The 17853-nt window shown below is 42.0% G+C and overlaps 1 protein-coding gene across 1 annotated transcript in view; it reads right to left on the bottom strand.

Moving 5' to 3' along the window:
* Positions 1-17853, bottom strand: part of fat4 (FAT atypical cadherin 4) — a 100313-nt gene that overhangs the window by 38736 nt on the left and 43724 nt on the right. The window contains exons 2-5 of the mRNA XM_082557601.1: positions 10755-10886; positions 5031-5292; positions 4057-4407; positions 719-1641 (exon numbers count right to left, since the gene is read on the bottom strand). Of these exons, the coding sequence (XP_082413727.1) occupies positions 719-1641; positions 4057-4407; positions 5031-5292; positions 10755-10886 (1668 nt within the window). The remainder of the gene's footprint in view (positions 1-718; positions 1642-4056; positions 4408-5030; positions 5293-10754; positions 10887-17853) is intronic.

Below are 17853 nucleotides of genomic sequence, written 5' to 3'. Positions count from 1 at the left end.
GAAGATCATTACTTATTCACTTTGTCGAATCAGACTTTCAAAGGGAATCCACCAAGAAGAAAACCAGAGTCACACACTGTGGGCTGCTGTGGGAATTGCAGACAGACATCTATTTAATGGTTTCTAAAGTATAAAACTATTTGCCAATCGTACTTTGCTGCAACTACTCACTGGTGTGCCCAGATGCATTGTGGGCTTTCCTGTGCATGTATCAGTTAGGTATAGCTACATTTTGTGGGTAAACCCACTGCGCCTGGGCCCATAACTGTATCCTCATTTCCTCACTGGGTACACGAGTGAAAGTGCAATTTACTCTGTCACCGGAAATCTGCGTTTCCAGTCCATTTTTTATGTATGGCTCATTTAGTCATCAGGGTGGTTAGAATGTTAATCGTCTCGTCATGCAATTTAGCTGAGTTTCATATTTCGCTGAAATCCTATAAAGCCCTAATTGAGCAGAACAAATGATAGTTGTATATCATTTCTTTATCATTTCACCCAAGTATTTGCTGCAGCATTTAGCAAAATAAGATCACCAAACTTAGTGGTTTAGTGCCCTAATAGCACTCACACACCTGCACTTATTAAGTTAGTTTAACTACTACGAATTTGGTTGAGGCATTAAGCTTGTTAGAACCTTTTTTCACCCTGGAAGACCTTTCTGTGAATTTCACTTAATGTCTTGGCATATGAAAATAAATAAAGCCCAAAAACTAACCTGCAGAATGTTTTTCGGTAGGTTCTCAAGGTTCTCTTGAACATTGACAGTGTAAGGAGAGAGCTCAAAAACAGGTGAGCAGTCATTAACATCCAGTAAAACAATGTTGACTGTTGCTCGGTCCACCCTGGGGCTGCTGCTACGGTCTGCAGCTTGGACCACCAATGAATAGGATGAACGCGCCTCTCGGTCCAGCTGTTTGGCCACTGAGATCACCCCCGTGACAGAATCGATCCGGAAATCAGAGTTGGTGTTTCCCCCAGAGATAGAGAAACGGATCTGCCCATTGGTGCCTTCGTCAGCATCGCTAGCAAACACCTGGATGACATCGGTCCCCGTCAAGATGTTCTCCTCGATCTCGATGTCATAGATATTCTGCGAGAAGCTCGGGGTATTGTCGTTGACGTCCAAAACCACCATAGTCACATCCATTGTCGAAGAGAGAGGCGGTTCGCCCTTATCTGTAGCTACGACTGTGAGCGTGTAGTTGGAAAGCTCCTCTCTATCAAGTTCCCCAATCAACCGGACATCTCCGTCTATTGTACCAATGCTGAACTTGTTACCGAACGGGCCTCTGAGGGAGTACTCCACGTAGCTGTTGGGCCCACTGTCAGCATCTGTGGCTTGGGTCGTGAACACGACTGTGTCCACTGGAGTGTTCTCCTGGATGTAAGTCATCTTCTGAGAAGTGAAGGTCGGTGGGCAGTCATTGACATCCAGAAGAATGATCGACACTTGGGCAGTGCTGGTGAAGCGGGTAATGGGAGGTGGGGCTAGGTCATTTACTGTGACTACCAGGTTATAGAAAGACTGGGTTTCCCTGTCCAAAGACTTCTTAGTTTGGAGGACCCCATCTTTGGTGATGACAAAGTGGCCCTGGGGATCCCCAGATGCGATTTTGTAGAGGAGCTGTGCATTCTGGCCTGAAAAACATGGCAAGATGCAGGTCTTTAGAAGATAAAAACAATATCAGGAAGGTGAAAGTTAGATTAATCTGTTAGATTTTCTGCACCAAACCAATATGATAACTGAAAATACCTAAATATCATCTTCCATGCAGTTACTTCTTTCAAATTAAAAGACCTCATTTTACACTCTGATTTTTTAAATTGAGTTTAAATGAAATTATTTGATGTGGCCTTGAACAGAAAGGACAGCATGGTGGAGGTCAAATACTGATAACTCTGACTGACATCCATTGTTCTAGATATAACTGTTAGATATTCTCCATGTTTTTGAATTAGGCACTTATATACATTATCAACTTCCATTTCCACAAATTGTGCATGTGCAACAGCTCTGTGCTACTCTTATCATCCGAGTAGACAATCTATTCATGTAAAATGACAGATTGCTATCAGAAAGAAATACCACTGTAACCACTTCCTCAACTGATAGTTTTGGAAAATCCCTCTGAACTGAAATATTTATTTTAAGCGACATAACTACAATGTCTGTGAATGAATGGATGGATGCACTAAACTATCCAACCTTGAAATCTGGCCTAATCTGTACAACCGCCCTGGAAGTGGGGGTTAAAACAAGCTTAAATTGAGCATCTGTAATTCAACTCAACAGGGTATTCATGCGGAAAACGCCGCCACCTTCCCACACTCTTGTGTGCATTTACAGTTTACAAGTAATCTCTTATCAAAAGCTTGAGTGCTACTTCTATCTGAGTTTTGGCTACGCTGTCTAGAGCCAAAGTCTGGGGGTCAGGGGTCAGGGCTTAGGAAGCGCTAACAATGGCAGTGTTTTGTTTTGACAGTGCAGAGCGGCAGCTATATATCTGAGAGGACGACGTGGTCAGATTATGTGGACAGTGGAGAAAGAAGCCAGACTTTGGTTGAGAACTAGGCAGCATATTTCCCAGGAATGTAGGTCACAATAACCACATTAGGCCCGGGTGAAGCGATAATTACAGCAGAGGAGAGTAGCGGTGGCCGTTCAAATACCACACGCTTCTTCACAGACATGAAACCCACCACCTGAAACGCAGAAATAACTCCAGCCGCTTAATCACATGGTGAAGATGTTGTATTTCATCAAATCAATTATGTGCGACTCAAAATAAAAACGAAAAATAAAATGTAGGCTTGAGAGCTTCTGTGTAACCAGCTGTCATAACAAAGTGACAGGCCTCTGTTAAATTAATCTACTAAGGCTAGCTCACACTTGATTTATACGATGAGAGTACATTACTGCTTTAAACATGCCCACTGAGCAGCGTTTATGAGTACACTGACATCACCGGAATACTTCCAGGACTTAACTTGACGACTGTGTTTTCAAGTACAGTTAAAAAAGGCTCATCTTCAGACATATTTATCTTCAACAAGTGCCAAATAGTTCCAAATGTAGCAAAACATTTAGTGGCATATCAGTTTTAAGTCATCTGAACTGTTGCATAGAGTGAAATCAGTGCCACAGCTGCACTAGTATTTCTCATTTTGTCTGATAAGTGATGTTTAATACGAAACTAAGCTTACAAGAAATGAAAAAAATATATATAATTATAAACACTATATATCAAAGCATGGGAAAATTCCACATTGCTTATTTTAGAAGGGGACCACCACTCTACCTACTGAGGTATCCCTGCCCTTTTGTCATATTTAATATGGTTACACACAATGACGTGAGCAGCGTATGTGTTTATATATACACTCCACTATATATACAAGTATATGTAAAATTAATACTTAAATCACACCTTGATTTGACAAACGAAAGAATCTTTACTGATGTAAATCTTATCATTTTTTTCCAAATATTGAACGACATACCAACAATCAGGGGAGAAAAAAATCATCAACCCTTTGAGACCTAGACTCAAAATCACAGCCAAAGTCAAGGTTAAATATTGAAATCGCAGGTTCATCCAAGTTCTGTCATAATGTTGCTCAGTAATGTGTCCTCAGGTGCTTGTTGGATTCAGGTCTGGGGAACGTGAGGGCCAGTCACTGGGATCAATGCCTTCATCATCCTTCACCATTGCCTAGATACTCTGGCCACCAGATATTATCCTGCACCAGGAGGAACCCACTGCACCAGTATAATGTCTGACACTGGGACTTTGTCCTACTACCTAACAAAAGTCAGGGTACTGTTGGCTAGCATGTGGAGGTCTGAAGGGCACCTTCACTGACCCACTACCAAACCAGTCACGCTGGCAACATACTGCAGTGCTCATCATAACATCTCCAGACTCATTCACATTTGTGCTCATGTGAACCTGCTCAGACTGATATGCTGGTCCTGTGGTTGGATGAGCTCAAAAGTACTAGTCAGGTGTTAGCACATTACCATATCCTATGTAAATTCTTATATATACATACCATCATCAGCATCAGTGGCTCCCACGGTGATGATACTGGATCCAGGCGGCAAAATCTCAGAGACAGACGTGCTGTACGCGGTAGTGTTAAAAACAGGCGCGTTGTCATTTACATCCAACACATTGAAGTACACTCTGACTGTGCTGGCCTGCCCACCACCATCCTGAGCCTTCGCTGTCAGAATATAGTACTGCTGAGTCTCGTAGTCTAGCAGACGTGTCACGTTGAAAAATCCCGTCACGGGGTTCAGGAGAAACGTCTCGTCCTCGTCGTCTTCCTCCAGCGAGTAGGTGACCTCTCCATTCACCCCTGAGTCAGAGTCGCTGGCCAGGATTGCTGCCACGATGGAGCCTGTGAGACACGAGTTGTAACACAGAGGCGAGAAGTTCTTTATGGCCCTTTCGAAAAAAACTAACTGCAGGGGGTTAGAGAGAGGTTTATTAATACCAGTGACTCAGTTATTGCTGCGCCAGTTGCTAAAATAACTGATGATTTTTTAATGTCTTGGCCTGTTCTGCTTTGGACTAAAAGCAGTCTCTGATGTTTTCAGCTTACAGCTGAGGCTGAGCACACAGCTAATCATTAAGTGTTTTATTAGAGCTTTACATGAAACATTTCTAAATGACACCCTCATTAATCTTTGATTACCAAAGTTATGCGTCTTTTTCTTGAGAGTTAAGTGGAGAAAGGAGTGAGGACGTGAGGCCAGAGAACTGTCAGTACTGTAGTAAATCCTGCTTGTTGCTGATAGATTTCCATATAAATCAAATATCAGTTACTGTCACTTTGACCCATTAAACTCATGATTTCCCCCTGAAGGAAGATGCACAGGAAAAAAAAATACTACAAAGAATTTACCCCCAATAATTTGTAACTGATGAGCTTAACAGAGAAGTCTAGTCTGAAGGGCTTTTGAATGAGATCAAACATTGCTTGTCTGCCTTTGCAATCTTGAATCTTTAAAGACATCTTACCGGGCACCATGTCTTCAGGGATATCAAATGAGTACGTTGCACGGGAGAACTTTGGCGTGTGGTCGTTCACGTCCTTGACGGTGATGTTCAGCGTCATGTCAGATGACTGCTTTCCATCGTCTGCACGCACCAGGAGGGAATATTTTGAACGTCTCTCCCGGTCTAGTTTCTTGGTGGCGATGAGATCTCCGGATTCAGGGTCGATACGGAAGCTGTCATCTGCCCCACTGATGATCGTGTACGTCACAAGAGCATTGGGACCCTGAGGTTAAAAAGAATGCGATAACACCAAACAACAAGTTGGGATAGAGTCATCTATTTCACTCCAATATGATTTTTCCTTGTTGGGTTCCTAGTAAACCCAAACTCATTACTTGCAAGTGAGGATTTATAAAAACAGTTTGATTTGTTGTGCTGAACCATGATTGAAATTTAAGTTCTTCAGATACAGGAGGAAGACCATCAGGCATCAAAGCAAATCTATCTACTAGGAAATTAGATTGTTTATTACATGTTAGCATGCCATGTCTCTAGGACAAAATATCTGCTTGTCTAGCATGAATGAAACCCCTAACATGGCCTTTTTCCACAGAGACAGTCCATAAAGTGGAGTCTTGTGATTTCAAAAAGGCCATGAAGAAGATCACAGATCAAGATAGTGACACCAAATAAAGCACAAGTGGGAAAACACTGAATTGAAGGGATTACATCTCACTGACCTTCACAAACAAACAAGCTTTGAGCATGCTAATGAGAAATCCACCCATCTTATCAGGACCTTAATGTTGTTGCTTTACCATTAAGATTTTATGTTAAGAGAAAATGTCTAGCAGTGTAGACAGAAGGAACAGGTTTTCTTGGACGAAGGCAACATTGCTGAACAACACAGAGGACCCCTTTATAAGCATAAATGACACGGAATAATAGATTTTTGGAAAGCTGATAAACCTAAATGGCCTTTTTTACGATTAAAGGTCAAACGAGTCAGAAAAAAATACGAAGAAACACAAGAGCTGAGTGGTGATATTCACGAGAGACTTGCGCTTCCTCTTTGAACTTTTGGGGGGTATAGTGTTCGTCTATAAATGCAACTAATAGATCATCTATTACATCGGACAAGTACAAGCGCCATAACACATGCAATCACTATAGCGAGAGGCTTTGGAATCAGAGACGGGGACTGAATGCACTATGACCTGTGAATGAGGCTGACGACAGAGCTTGACGTTTACATTTGTGCTGGGGACAATAGGAGATCAGACAACTGTCTCACTCTGTGTCTTCTGCCAAAAAAGCAAAAGCAACATCAAAAAGCTACTGCTGCTCAGCGAGATGAAGCGAGGGCTCCGGTTACAGTTGGTTAAGAGCTAAGCTAAAAGAGACTCTTTCAGCTATGCCTGATGTTTGTGTGATGCTTTTTGATCCCCTTGGAACAATGGAAAGGCTTATAGGGTAGAAGTGCTGCATTAAGCTGGTTTTTATATGCGTATTGACACATTTACTGCCTAAGTGAATAAGCTGTGTTGAAATAAACTGTATGTACGCAGCGGTGCTTCATGGTAAAATCAGCTGGAGAATGATGTGTTAGTTGGCCGTTGTGGTATAAAGCTCCTCCATGTTTTACAGATTCAACCTCTCTTTGGCAGTAAAGCAGTCTTCAGACAAATATTTTTGTAAAACTAAAGAATTTCAAGTCGATCAGATCACTGTTTTGGTTTTTAACGTTTCCAAATCTATTGAACAGATAGTGAACTTGCATTTGTTAATATGAACAATATTTATTTATAACTGTTTATTTCATTAACTGGTTTCAATTACAGTATTATAATGCATATAATTGCATGTGTAAGAAAATAGCTGCTCCCTTATTTCTCAAGGGGAAACCACAGGGAATGGATCTGCATGCTTAATTTGGCACAGATTTTATGCTGGATGCACTCCCTGAGGCAACCCTCCCATTTATCCAGGGCTTGGGACTGGCACTAGGAATACATGAGTCCATCTCTCCTCCTGGAATCAAACCGGATTTGATATGTGTGTTCCCCTCTACACCACAGAGCCACATCTTATTGATTGTATCCCTCAATTGATTTAAGAATTCTGGAACTTGTTATTTACTTTTTGATGTTGAAAGACATTTGAAAGGTAATCACAGTTTAAATGGCTCACTGTTAAAATGCATGTGGGATTGAACAAACTATTTATACATGTAGTACATAGTCAAATGCAAATGTAATGTTTTACTGTAGGATTCTTTAAAGTGATCCTGTCATTAAATCAGTGAACTCTGAAAGGTTAAAAACTTTAAGTGAATGTAGAGGAGATTTTACTGTTTGGCCATGTCTGACAGAAGAAAAACACAAGAAACTATAAAATATTCTCTTCCCTTGTCTAACTTTTTATTTTTTAACTGTCTGCTTTTAGGCCTTGTGCCTAAAAGCAGACATTTAACACACAGAGTAAATATAATCACAGGGCTAACTTCTCTTACTTGCTCTTATCTCTTTCCCATGGCCTGTTTTTTATGATAGATAAAAACTCTTATTGACGTCTTATTGACCTCGTCTCTCATTGCATTACCAGACTTGGTCTGAGATCCAGGCCCAATAAAAAATGGGGGCGATGAGGAGGACGGAGTGAGGTTCTGCTCATCGAAGGACCCTGCTGTCATCAATCAGTGGCTCCAGATCTGGCAACCTCATTAGCCACCTGGGCCGCAGTCCGGAACCCAACACCATGGTTTGCCAATTAATTTTCTGATAGGGTTCAAAGGCAGAGCAAGGAAGGTGGGAGAGGCCGAGATGGGGGTCCATCTAGGCTTCAGTCCAACACACACACATACCAACAAAAACTATAAACACGTGCATTTAAAAATAGGTTTATTCTCTTTTAAAACTGTTTGATTCTGCTGAACAATCCCATGTCTTTCTCTTTTCGTAAAATCTTTACACGCACTCAAACACACTCACATCGACACTGTTCGCCCTCTTGACCTCCACTCAAGAGTCTGACTACTTTACGGCTCTCCAAAGACACGGAGGGTTGTTCGGAGGAAAAGGAAAAAAAAAAAAAAACGAAGGCTGGCCAATTAAACAGCAGCATTCCAGGGAGCGAAGCGCACCAGGCAGGGGCAGAAGGAAACTCATTTAGTAGATGAGTGGCTTTTGGGAGCACGCAGTTCCTATGAGAAGCGAGAGGTGCGAAGCAGACAGCGCCGGTGGGGATAGCAAGCTTCCTGTATGCAACAGCACCAAGACAGCAAGCCAATCATAACATAGACTCTTGGAAAACAAGCAATGTGTTGTCACTAACAGCTACAGATACAGAGAGGTAAGGATGACCCAACAGTCTGTGCTGCTGGTGTGTAAATCCATTCTACAAGTGTGCAAAATAGCCAGAAATCTCCTTGTTGTGGGTTTTTAGGCCTCTGGAATGCATTACTGTTCACTTGGAGCCTGTGCTTCCTTGCAGGGATCTCTCCTAAAACCCCCATTGTTGCATTTTTCTTCATTAATAAAGTTTTTTTCTTTTTTTTTTTTACCTGTGACATATTTTCCACATAAGGTCAGAATTCTAATAAAATGCTCACAGTCTCTCCAAAAGCACAAATGGCTGCATATTTCTTTTAAATGAGGTGAGAAACATTCTCAGAGAGGCCTAACTTGCATTACACAAAAGAGCAGCGTTTTATATTGATTTCCTTTCAACCCCACTGCAATCCCCTCCTCCTTTTTTGGGGTGGAAATGGGCACAGTGAAAAGCGGATGGGTAGAAACAGCATTTTAATACCCTCACACATGAATCCCACATGTAGCGCTGTTAAATTGGATGGGATCATTATGATGTCTGAATTCAGCCCGTCAGCTGGCCAACAGCTTGCACTCTTGGCTACTCTGCGCTGGCTCACACATGTGGCTTTCTCAACAAGAGCTCCAATGCGTTCCGTACGCTTAGTGTCAGCGCAACTTAAGTTTCCTGCGTAAGGATGTGGGCAAAAGCTTGGCTGGCCTCATATCTGGCTCTGAGTGAGAGCTGGAATGAAGCACAGGCTTCTATTTAGCAGCCTATTCATGGCAGCGCTGAAGTTTGGAGTAAACATCACTAGAATCTGTAATTCCTAAAAAGGCTCCTCTACATTCTCTTTAAGTGCTTCTTTTTTTCATTTGAATCCCTGCTTGGAAGCGAAATGTGACTTCTCTTGAATTCAAGTTCTTTAGGTGGGTAATTCAAGCACGGCTCATATGCATATGGGTGCTTGTAAGAATGAACTCTTAATTTTCTACAAATTACCGAAAAGCCTTTGATTTCAGCCTAAGCACCACAGGTCAAGCTTCTCTTAACTTCAGATATGTGGAAAAAGTGAACAACTGCACAATTTGATTTCAATACCATATGCTAAGCCTTTCAAGATCAAAACTGTGAATAGTTTGGAACTGAAAAAAGAAAATAATCAAATAACGTCCTTAAATCCCCCTACTGAAAAGACTGACTTGCCTCCAGGTCCGAGATTTACAGTCAATATAGTATTCTGACAAAAGAGAAATGGCATAAAGTGGGACTTTGTATGACTTTTCTCACATTCAGAGCAAAGAGATGGGAGCGAGGTAACAGCTGTGCAATAAAAACGTGTGGCCTCATAAGTTAACATTAAATCTGAGTCCATATTCCTGCGTTCTAATCTCTCGCCCCTCTATGGCCCGAGTCTTTCCACTCACTTCAACTGTGTCCTTTGGCTTTGGCGAGGGACCGCAGACCTTTGAGATGCCGGCAGGGCCTGCTTTTTGCTCGCGGCAGGATTTAATGTCCGTATCCTGCCGAAAGCAGCCAAAGATGGAGCCTTTGACTAATTCAGAGTGATACTGCTGATGTAATGTGAACTACGGGGACCGCGGAGGGACTATCAGGATGACAGGACGAAGAATCAATCGATGTTTCTGCGACACCAGCGGACTCAAGACATCTCAGATAACATCAACATTTAAGGGTGAAAATGAGCAGACTCTAAATGTGCGTGTGTCTTAGGGGAAAGCACATTAATTGCTACAAAGCGGTGATTTATGCTTTTGTGGTAGTGCGTAAGAGTTGAGGCAGGCAAGGATGGTGCTTTCCCAAACTGTCTTGGCTGCTTTGTGTCACTGTGTGGAGTCGCGAGCACGTGCACATCTGACCTTGAACTCAACTAACGCTGTACTCTACAACAGGCAATTCCCTATTTTTAATGAAATTTAATCAAATAATTAGCAATATCTATAGATGATAGTAAAAAATACAATTTCCCACAGCTAAAGGCAACATCTTTAAATCACAGCAAAAACCCAGAAAATTGACAATGTTTTTTTAATCCTGAGGTAATATACTGCTGAGATTTTCCATATACCAGGTTATGACTTTTATTGCCAATGACAGCGACTGTAAAATTAAGAACTGCTGTAAAAATAAATACTACCCTTATCAGAATAATAATGAACTCACAATCATAATCAATCAGGGACATGCAGTCTAGACTGTTTCCATTTCTTTTTGCCTTGAATATTTGCAATTTTGGTATGAAAATGGTCAATTGACAACGATGTTAAAAAAACATTTGAATTTTTAGTGGTTTTGACACTGTAGGAACAAAAATTTAGAGCACGTTTTTAATTCAAATCGCTTCCAGGATATCTATTCCGAAAGCGGTGAAGTGGAAAACGGGCAAAGAAAAGCACAAAGACACCGAGCCATTACCTCGTCCGCATCCGTGGCTGTTAGCTGCATTATCTTGAAGCCATCTCCAACGTTTTCCTCGATGGTCACGTCAAGAATGTCATTAGGGAAAACGGGCGGGTTGTCGTTGACATCCTGCAGCGTGATCTCCACCTGTGGAGGAAGAATAAACAGCACACTTTCCATTAAAGTACTGCCAACCTGTTACAGTCTGTCTGCAACAGCTGTTGAGATCGCTGTAAAGAAAAAAACCCCGTCTGAGTCGTCTCGGGTTTCAGAAGATGAAGAAGCTGCACTAGCAGGGAAATTTATCATTTTCTGGCTCCACGGGGTATAGAGAGGAAAAAGTGTGAAATTATCAGCTGCGAGTCTTGCCGTGAAAGCTTGCAAACAAGAAAGCCTGAATTTTTCTCCCATCCAAAGTTCGTGTATTTTTCGATCTACTAACAGAACAAGTCACATCTTAAACTGACAGAACTATATAACTGCTCGAGAGTGAATGCTCTATAAAAATGTGATGATAAATATAGTTCAAAGAAAAAGTGAATTTCTGAAAGTTGGTGCTGCTTTAGGTGCGACACCAACCCACGATAAGCTTCTGTAAACCAACATATCTAGAGAAGTGCATTGTGGGTCTATGGTAGACCTCATATACCCCACTGTCACTGGAGCTCATGGAAACTGTATCATTTACAAATTGACTTGAGGCTCTTTTCCGCAGAGACGCGCAGCAAATGTAACAGTAGAGCAAACTAACTGCAGCGCAGGGATTTTCACTTTCAAGTCTTACAAACCAAAATAAACACACATTACAGTAGACCACGGACCCCCCATGTGGAAAAACTTTGCCCCCCCACACTGAAATACTTGTTCTAATAAATTAAATCTAATACAGATGCGACAGTGGGAAGAGTGAAACCTATGATTAGATCAGTTGTTTATAGAAATTATACGATTTCAAGTGAATCAAAGCGTCCGTTGGCTTTTGCTCATTCACTCAAGACCATGTGGAGCACAAACGTTCTGTGACCACACGTGGAGAACCCTCCGCCACCATCCCGGCTTGCAGCTAATACTCCATGTGTGGACGTCCCTTTCAAGAATGTTTGTTGTTGTGCTTTTGATTGGACAAGTTGTTTGTTCATAGTAAAGGAACTCTTGAATTGATGATCTTTTATGCTCAACTTAGCCAGCACGCGCACTGATAAAGCTTAACGCAGATGATAAAGAAGCAATCGGTACTCCATCGATAATTTAGAATGCTAACCGTGAGCCAGGTCTTCTTACAAAAAAAACTGAATGAAATCCAACAAGGTAGAAGCAACAGACATGCACATTATGGATTTTCAGTGGTTTGTGCATCTAAATAAGTTTACTGCTTTGCTTTCAACCATGGGTGGCTGTAGCTCAGGTGGCAGAGCAGGTCAGCCCCTAATCAGAAGGTCAGTGGTTCGATCCCAGGCTGCATCCTGGCTGCATGCCAAATATCCTTGGGCAAGATACTAACCCCGTGTTTGCCTACTGGTGGTGGTCAGAGGGCCCGGTGGCGCCTGTGTCCGGCAGCCTCGCCTCTGTCAGTGCGCCCCAGGGCAGCTGTGGCTACAATGTAGCTTGCTATCACCAGTGTGTGAATGACTGAATGTAGTGTAAAGCGCTGCATTTGTATAGCGCTTTTCTATGGACTAGAAAAGCGCTATACAAATGCAGGCCATCTATGGTATAGGAGCACAGTATGAGCAGTCACATGACCCCGTTTGTCCGTCTGAGGGGGAAAGTGGAAACCCTGGAGACAGTGAGAGTGACACATTTATGGCTTCAGATGTTCTGCGTCTAGCGTGGTGATATTACATTTCCACTCGCATCCCACAACTTAAACTGCTATCCCTTCCACCTCATCTACTAACCCAAATATGCATTTCAAAGCCAGTAAACATGGCTCGCTTTTGAATCATAACAGACATTTTGCTGCGCATTCTCTGTTTATTGCTTCTATAAATATGGAAAAGCCGTGTTTAAATTCTCCAGTGATAGGATCTCCATTAATGTTGACAGTGATTATGGTAATTCTTGTGCCAGGCATCACTGTAACACACACGCGCATGCAGCGAGGCATTACTGAGATGATATAAAGAAATGGGAAAAGAACAGTTGTTAAAAGTCTACAGTGTGTGCCGCATTTTTTTTTTTTTTTGAGGTAACAAGAGTTTCCCAGTGGGCATTTATAGAGCAGACAACAGGCCTCAAGGCCGTATGACCACAGAGGTGGGGGGCTTAAACACAGCGGTCTATTCATACTGGGCTATTTACAGGAAAAGCGGCCTTCACATGTCCCACAAATCTGCTTTGCAACCAACAGAAACAGGAAGCGCTTCATAACAGCTGCCACTGACGCCTTTTGGGAAAAGTTTAATTAAAGTTGACCCAGAACAAAAAGCCTGATGGGGGATATGGCTGAAATAGTGTCACAGCCTGACTGAATAAAATACTCTTCTGCTGTTCACTAATGTGACACCGCGAGGGCAAGTCTGAGCAAGGTCACAATTAGAATGAATCCAGTCGCTTAACACTGCCTGGATGCCAGGATGCTGTCCACTTATTAAACCCACTCTGAGTTGGTGTCTGTCTGTCTGCATGAGTGGAGATAATTACAGAAGAACAAGACAGATTATGTCCCGGGCACCGGCAATACAGAAGTCTCATAAACAACCACAATGACAGCGGCTCTCGACTCAACTTGCGCCCGAGCCGAGGGACCGGGGCAAAGTCAACAAACAATGAATATTTATCTCCAACCCTGTGTGTCCCCTTGATGTGTAAATAATGCAAGGCCCACTTCTGAGGAGTGAACTAATTAGGGTAGAAGTGCAGTTTTGAGAAATAATTACGCCTTATGCTTCCAGTTTGCATTACCCAGGCTCCCACGGGACAGCAACATATCAAAGCGCTCTGGTGAAAAATTCATCGGAGGAAGAGGAAGCGAGGTCAGGAGAGGGAGGCTGAGAGAGGCAGGAAGAGAGGTTTTGTTCCCTCTACCTGTCTGCTGCTCATGGCGAGCAGGCGGTTAACCCAGATGCCGTGGCCCAGGCAGGTGAAACACATTAGTTTACAAGGCAAAGATTGTGTTTCACGAACTACTGTTTCAAGTTGCAGGTGCTGCTAACTGGCCGCCAGAGTTTTATTATTTATGGAGAGGTATGAATGATTCAGGTGTCAAGCGGTTCCTGAGTGCTGTCGATTATAAGACCGTAAGTGATGGAAAGTATTTGTCCGAGAGCCTGAGACCAGAGCTCAGGAGTGATAAATTCATCTAAAATTCCCAGAGCTTGTATGATGCATGCAGAAATGACAGGTGGAAAAATTTAGATGTCTGAGCTCATGTTATGTAATCAAATCTCTTTTCTTGCGCATAAAGTTGAAATTTAAAGAGTAAGTTCACCTTAAACCACAAGAGACGTTTTTCTCACCGACCTCTGTTTTGATTGCGAGTCCAACACAGATCGAGTGAAGGAACTGTCAAATTTGCTTTTCTTAGAGCTTTAAAATGATATATTTCAGTATTTCAAAAGCAATGTGTATTTCTAGTACAAATGTCCCTGTTACAATATAACATTACTCTTTCTACCAATACAGAACACTGGGGACGATTAAAGATGATGAACTGAAACTTTAAAAATCATCACAAATAAAATCTGCACAGTATTGTGCAAAAATCTTGAGCCACACCTCATTTCTTTACATTTTGCTACGAAAATGGGAAAAAGGTGCAGAGATTTATTGAAGCATGTGGGTACATACATGGAAACAGAGTTTGTACAATTCTGATGAGCTTTAAAGTCAATATTTGGAGTGACCACCTTTATTCTTCAACACAGCCTAAACTTTCTTGTAATTTCTTTAAGTAGTCCTTAAGTAGGATATTCAAAGCCTTTTTTGGGTGTTTTTTGTCCTGTTCTCTGTCAACATGATAGCACACTGCTTCAATAATGTTGAGGTCCGCACTGTGGCGAGGCAAATCCATGACTGGTAGTTTTCCACTGCAAGTGTTTTCTTTCAGAAAGTCTAGAAAACTATTGCTCATGACCACTTTACACTAAAACTAAAAACTATTGCAAAGCAATATATCAAAAATGCATAAAATCAACAACTTGGATGGCTTGTAAGTGAATCTTACCATATAGCTGCCTAATAGGTGAAGCCTAACAAACACCCAGCAGCTAAAAAGGCCCTAACTTTGGGTCTTAATAAATTCTAATCAGTCATTTATAAGAAAAAACTTCAACCCCTATACAGTTACTATAAAGAGATAAAACAGCCATAGAAACCCAAACTGCTTTTGGCATAAGGTTGTAGACATGCTTATTTCTGCTGTACATTTGGGAATTTTAACATAGTGGGGGTCGATTGACTTTTGGAGCGTGACATAAAGTGGAAATACAAGGAACTGCAGCTTCTGGCTGCAGTTCCATATTGCTTCAGTTTCTCAACACGAGAGGCTGCCTCCAGGTACCAACACTCCACATTTATCCATCTTTAGAAATACTTGCTCGTAGATTAAAAGCAATATCAAAGTAAAGGAATTCAGTTCAAGCGTAACAGCATATACCAGAACACGTCTTCGATTCCACCACATTTTATTTTCCACAATGAGAAGGAACCAGTTGTGGTTACAGCTGGAAAAAAAAATATATCTATCACCTGCGTCCTTGAATGCCATTTTCACCACATCTAAAAAGTGGAAGTTGCACAGGTTTTCATATGTTTCCCACTTAAAAAATCTCATACTTGCTCTCTTGCCAGGTCCACTGCAGACAGTCAGACACAGGCAGGGGGGAGATTTAATGTAGAAGCAAAAGATGTATTATTTGAGTCCGGTCCCATGTACACTGCACACACATTTTGTCAGTTAGCGACTCAGTTGTTTTTAATAACTAGTAGAGAGTCTGATAATTAAGTGAGCAATGGTGTGCATTAAAAATGAGTAATGCAGTGCATGCTTGCTCCACTGAACGCCACGAACCTCTGAGTGAAAAGGGTGAACTTCACATCATTAGCACAAACGTTTCTTCCAACCTCGCTGAAAAAAATGTGACCTCTGAGTGCAACTGATGCAACAGTTGGCCTGTAAATGTTGAGATCATCTGATCGTTAAAAAAAGTAGAAAAAATTGCTGGAGCTGGGTGCGCCTCCTGCTGGAAATAATCATTTGATTAAATGTCTCATTAGATGCTGTTGACGACTTGGGGTCAAGGGTTGGGGGAAGCACCGACTTCCCGTGCTCATTATACTCGGCCTCTGAGATTGAACGATTCCACTTTGCATCATCCGCTTTTCACTGATGTGCACGAAGATCAACTTGGGCCTAATGTGTTAAAAACTGGGATCACAAAGCAATCCAAAATACTCCACTTCATCACAGAGTCTGAGCCAGAATCATACGCTGTTAAAGTTATTCAGGCTTTTTTGGCCGAGTCGAAACTGTTAAATTGGACAAAGAGATTTTTGCAAAGCCATAAAAGAGTTGACACTAAAAGCCTTTGATTATGATGACGTGTAAGAAATAAATAACCAAAATGAATTCCATCGATGTTTGTCTCTTTAGAGCGACGTGATGGACGTCTAAGGTTCTGTTTATCTAACACTTCAGCTGGTATAATGCAAGGACTATAAAGAGTTGAAGGTTGGTACAGCTCGTGGCGGTTAGCTGAGTATTTCAACAGAAGCTGAAAAATACTTCAAGTGCTGCGTTTCCAAAAAGGAGCAGAAGAGTCATCAGTGAGCCTTCTCATATTCTGAGAGGTTACATCCCTTCCAACCACTAACTGGGAAACCTTTGAGGAACCACACCCAGGCAGGTCAGTAAGGACATCTGAAACAATTCCCACAACTGATTCGACAAAGCATCAAACTTCCAGGAACTTCGAACTAACTCGCAACATACTGGAAAATCATGGAGTCTCCACACTTCCTGCACTATATAAGGGGCACTGTATTGTATGAAGGAATCTGTCATCTCTGAACTGAAATGGATTACCGACCGTCTAGAAAAAGCCCAGGCCCGTGTCTGTGTTTGCCTTACTTAATCTGAAAACCGTATGGCATGATCCATGTGCATCTGATGAATTCCCTGCTATGTATAAAGAGAAACTGTAAAGAGGACCTGAATGATAGAAGGCCACATTCAACATGATACATTTCCCGCAGCTCTAGAGACACACAGACAAAGACCAGCATTATTTCACTTCATCTTCACTTCCTCCTCTAGCTCTTCTTGTGGTTATTTCAACTGTTTAGACCGAACATCGTAGACTCTTGGCTCCAGATTTATGGAGCTAAAGAAGTCATGAGTTCTGTGGGTCAAGGATATTGGTAAAAGTGGTTCAGTCTTCTAACAACAAAAGGAAACACAACTAAATAATTAAGACAAGGTCAAATGGAGCTCTTCTGTACGGCTTCTTTAACACGTGTACAATCGCAACTGGCTCCATCTGTCAAACAAAGGCCTGCAGAGTAATTCATCTTCCAACCGCAGTCATCAGGCTCGGCAAAGTGCATGCGCGCCCTGGAGACAGGAATTTGCTGGAGATGGGAACGTGCCCGGGAAAAAGCAGACAAAGCTGGATGTCAGCCAAACCTCAACGCACAGTGTAAGGGAAAAGTCAGGATACGATCATATCCCCCTCAAGTCCCCCCTAAAATTTTCTGCAGTCCCATGAAAAAAAGAAAAAAGAACAACACTAAGGAATAAAATGAGAGACAAAACAACACAAAAAAACCCAGGAGAGTCTGCAAATGATCAGAGAGCACCTCGGCCATAAGCAACCAACAAGGGGAGAGACGATGTTGGACAAGTGGTTTTAATAAAAGGGATCACTCTGCTCTCGGTGGACCACTTCACCAACTGTTAAAAGATTGTTTGTCTACAGCAGGCCTCTTCAAGCCCCCTGCGAACTCTTGCCAAATGAGGTTCCCTCCAAGTGTTTCGAGCGGAATATACTGTATAATCCAACAGAACAAATAACCTTCCAGGTCATGTGGGCCAGCGTATTGTTTCACCCAGGCTCTGGGCCATCTTTGCACACAGCAGAGTGAAAAAAAATTGTGATGGATTGCTATTTTTAAT

This window comes from Aulonocara stuartgranti (genome assembly GCF_965226115.1).
Source record: "Aulonocara stuartgranti genome assembly, chromosome: 2".
Classification (NCBI taxonomy): domain Eukaryota; kingdom Metazoa; phylum Chordata; class Actinopteri; order Cichliformes; family Cichlidae; genus Aulonocara; species Aulonocara stuartgranti.
The sequence above is the reverse complement of the archived record's forward strand: the minus strand, read 5'-3'. Positions and strand labels throughout refer to the sequence as shown.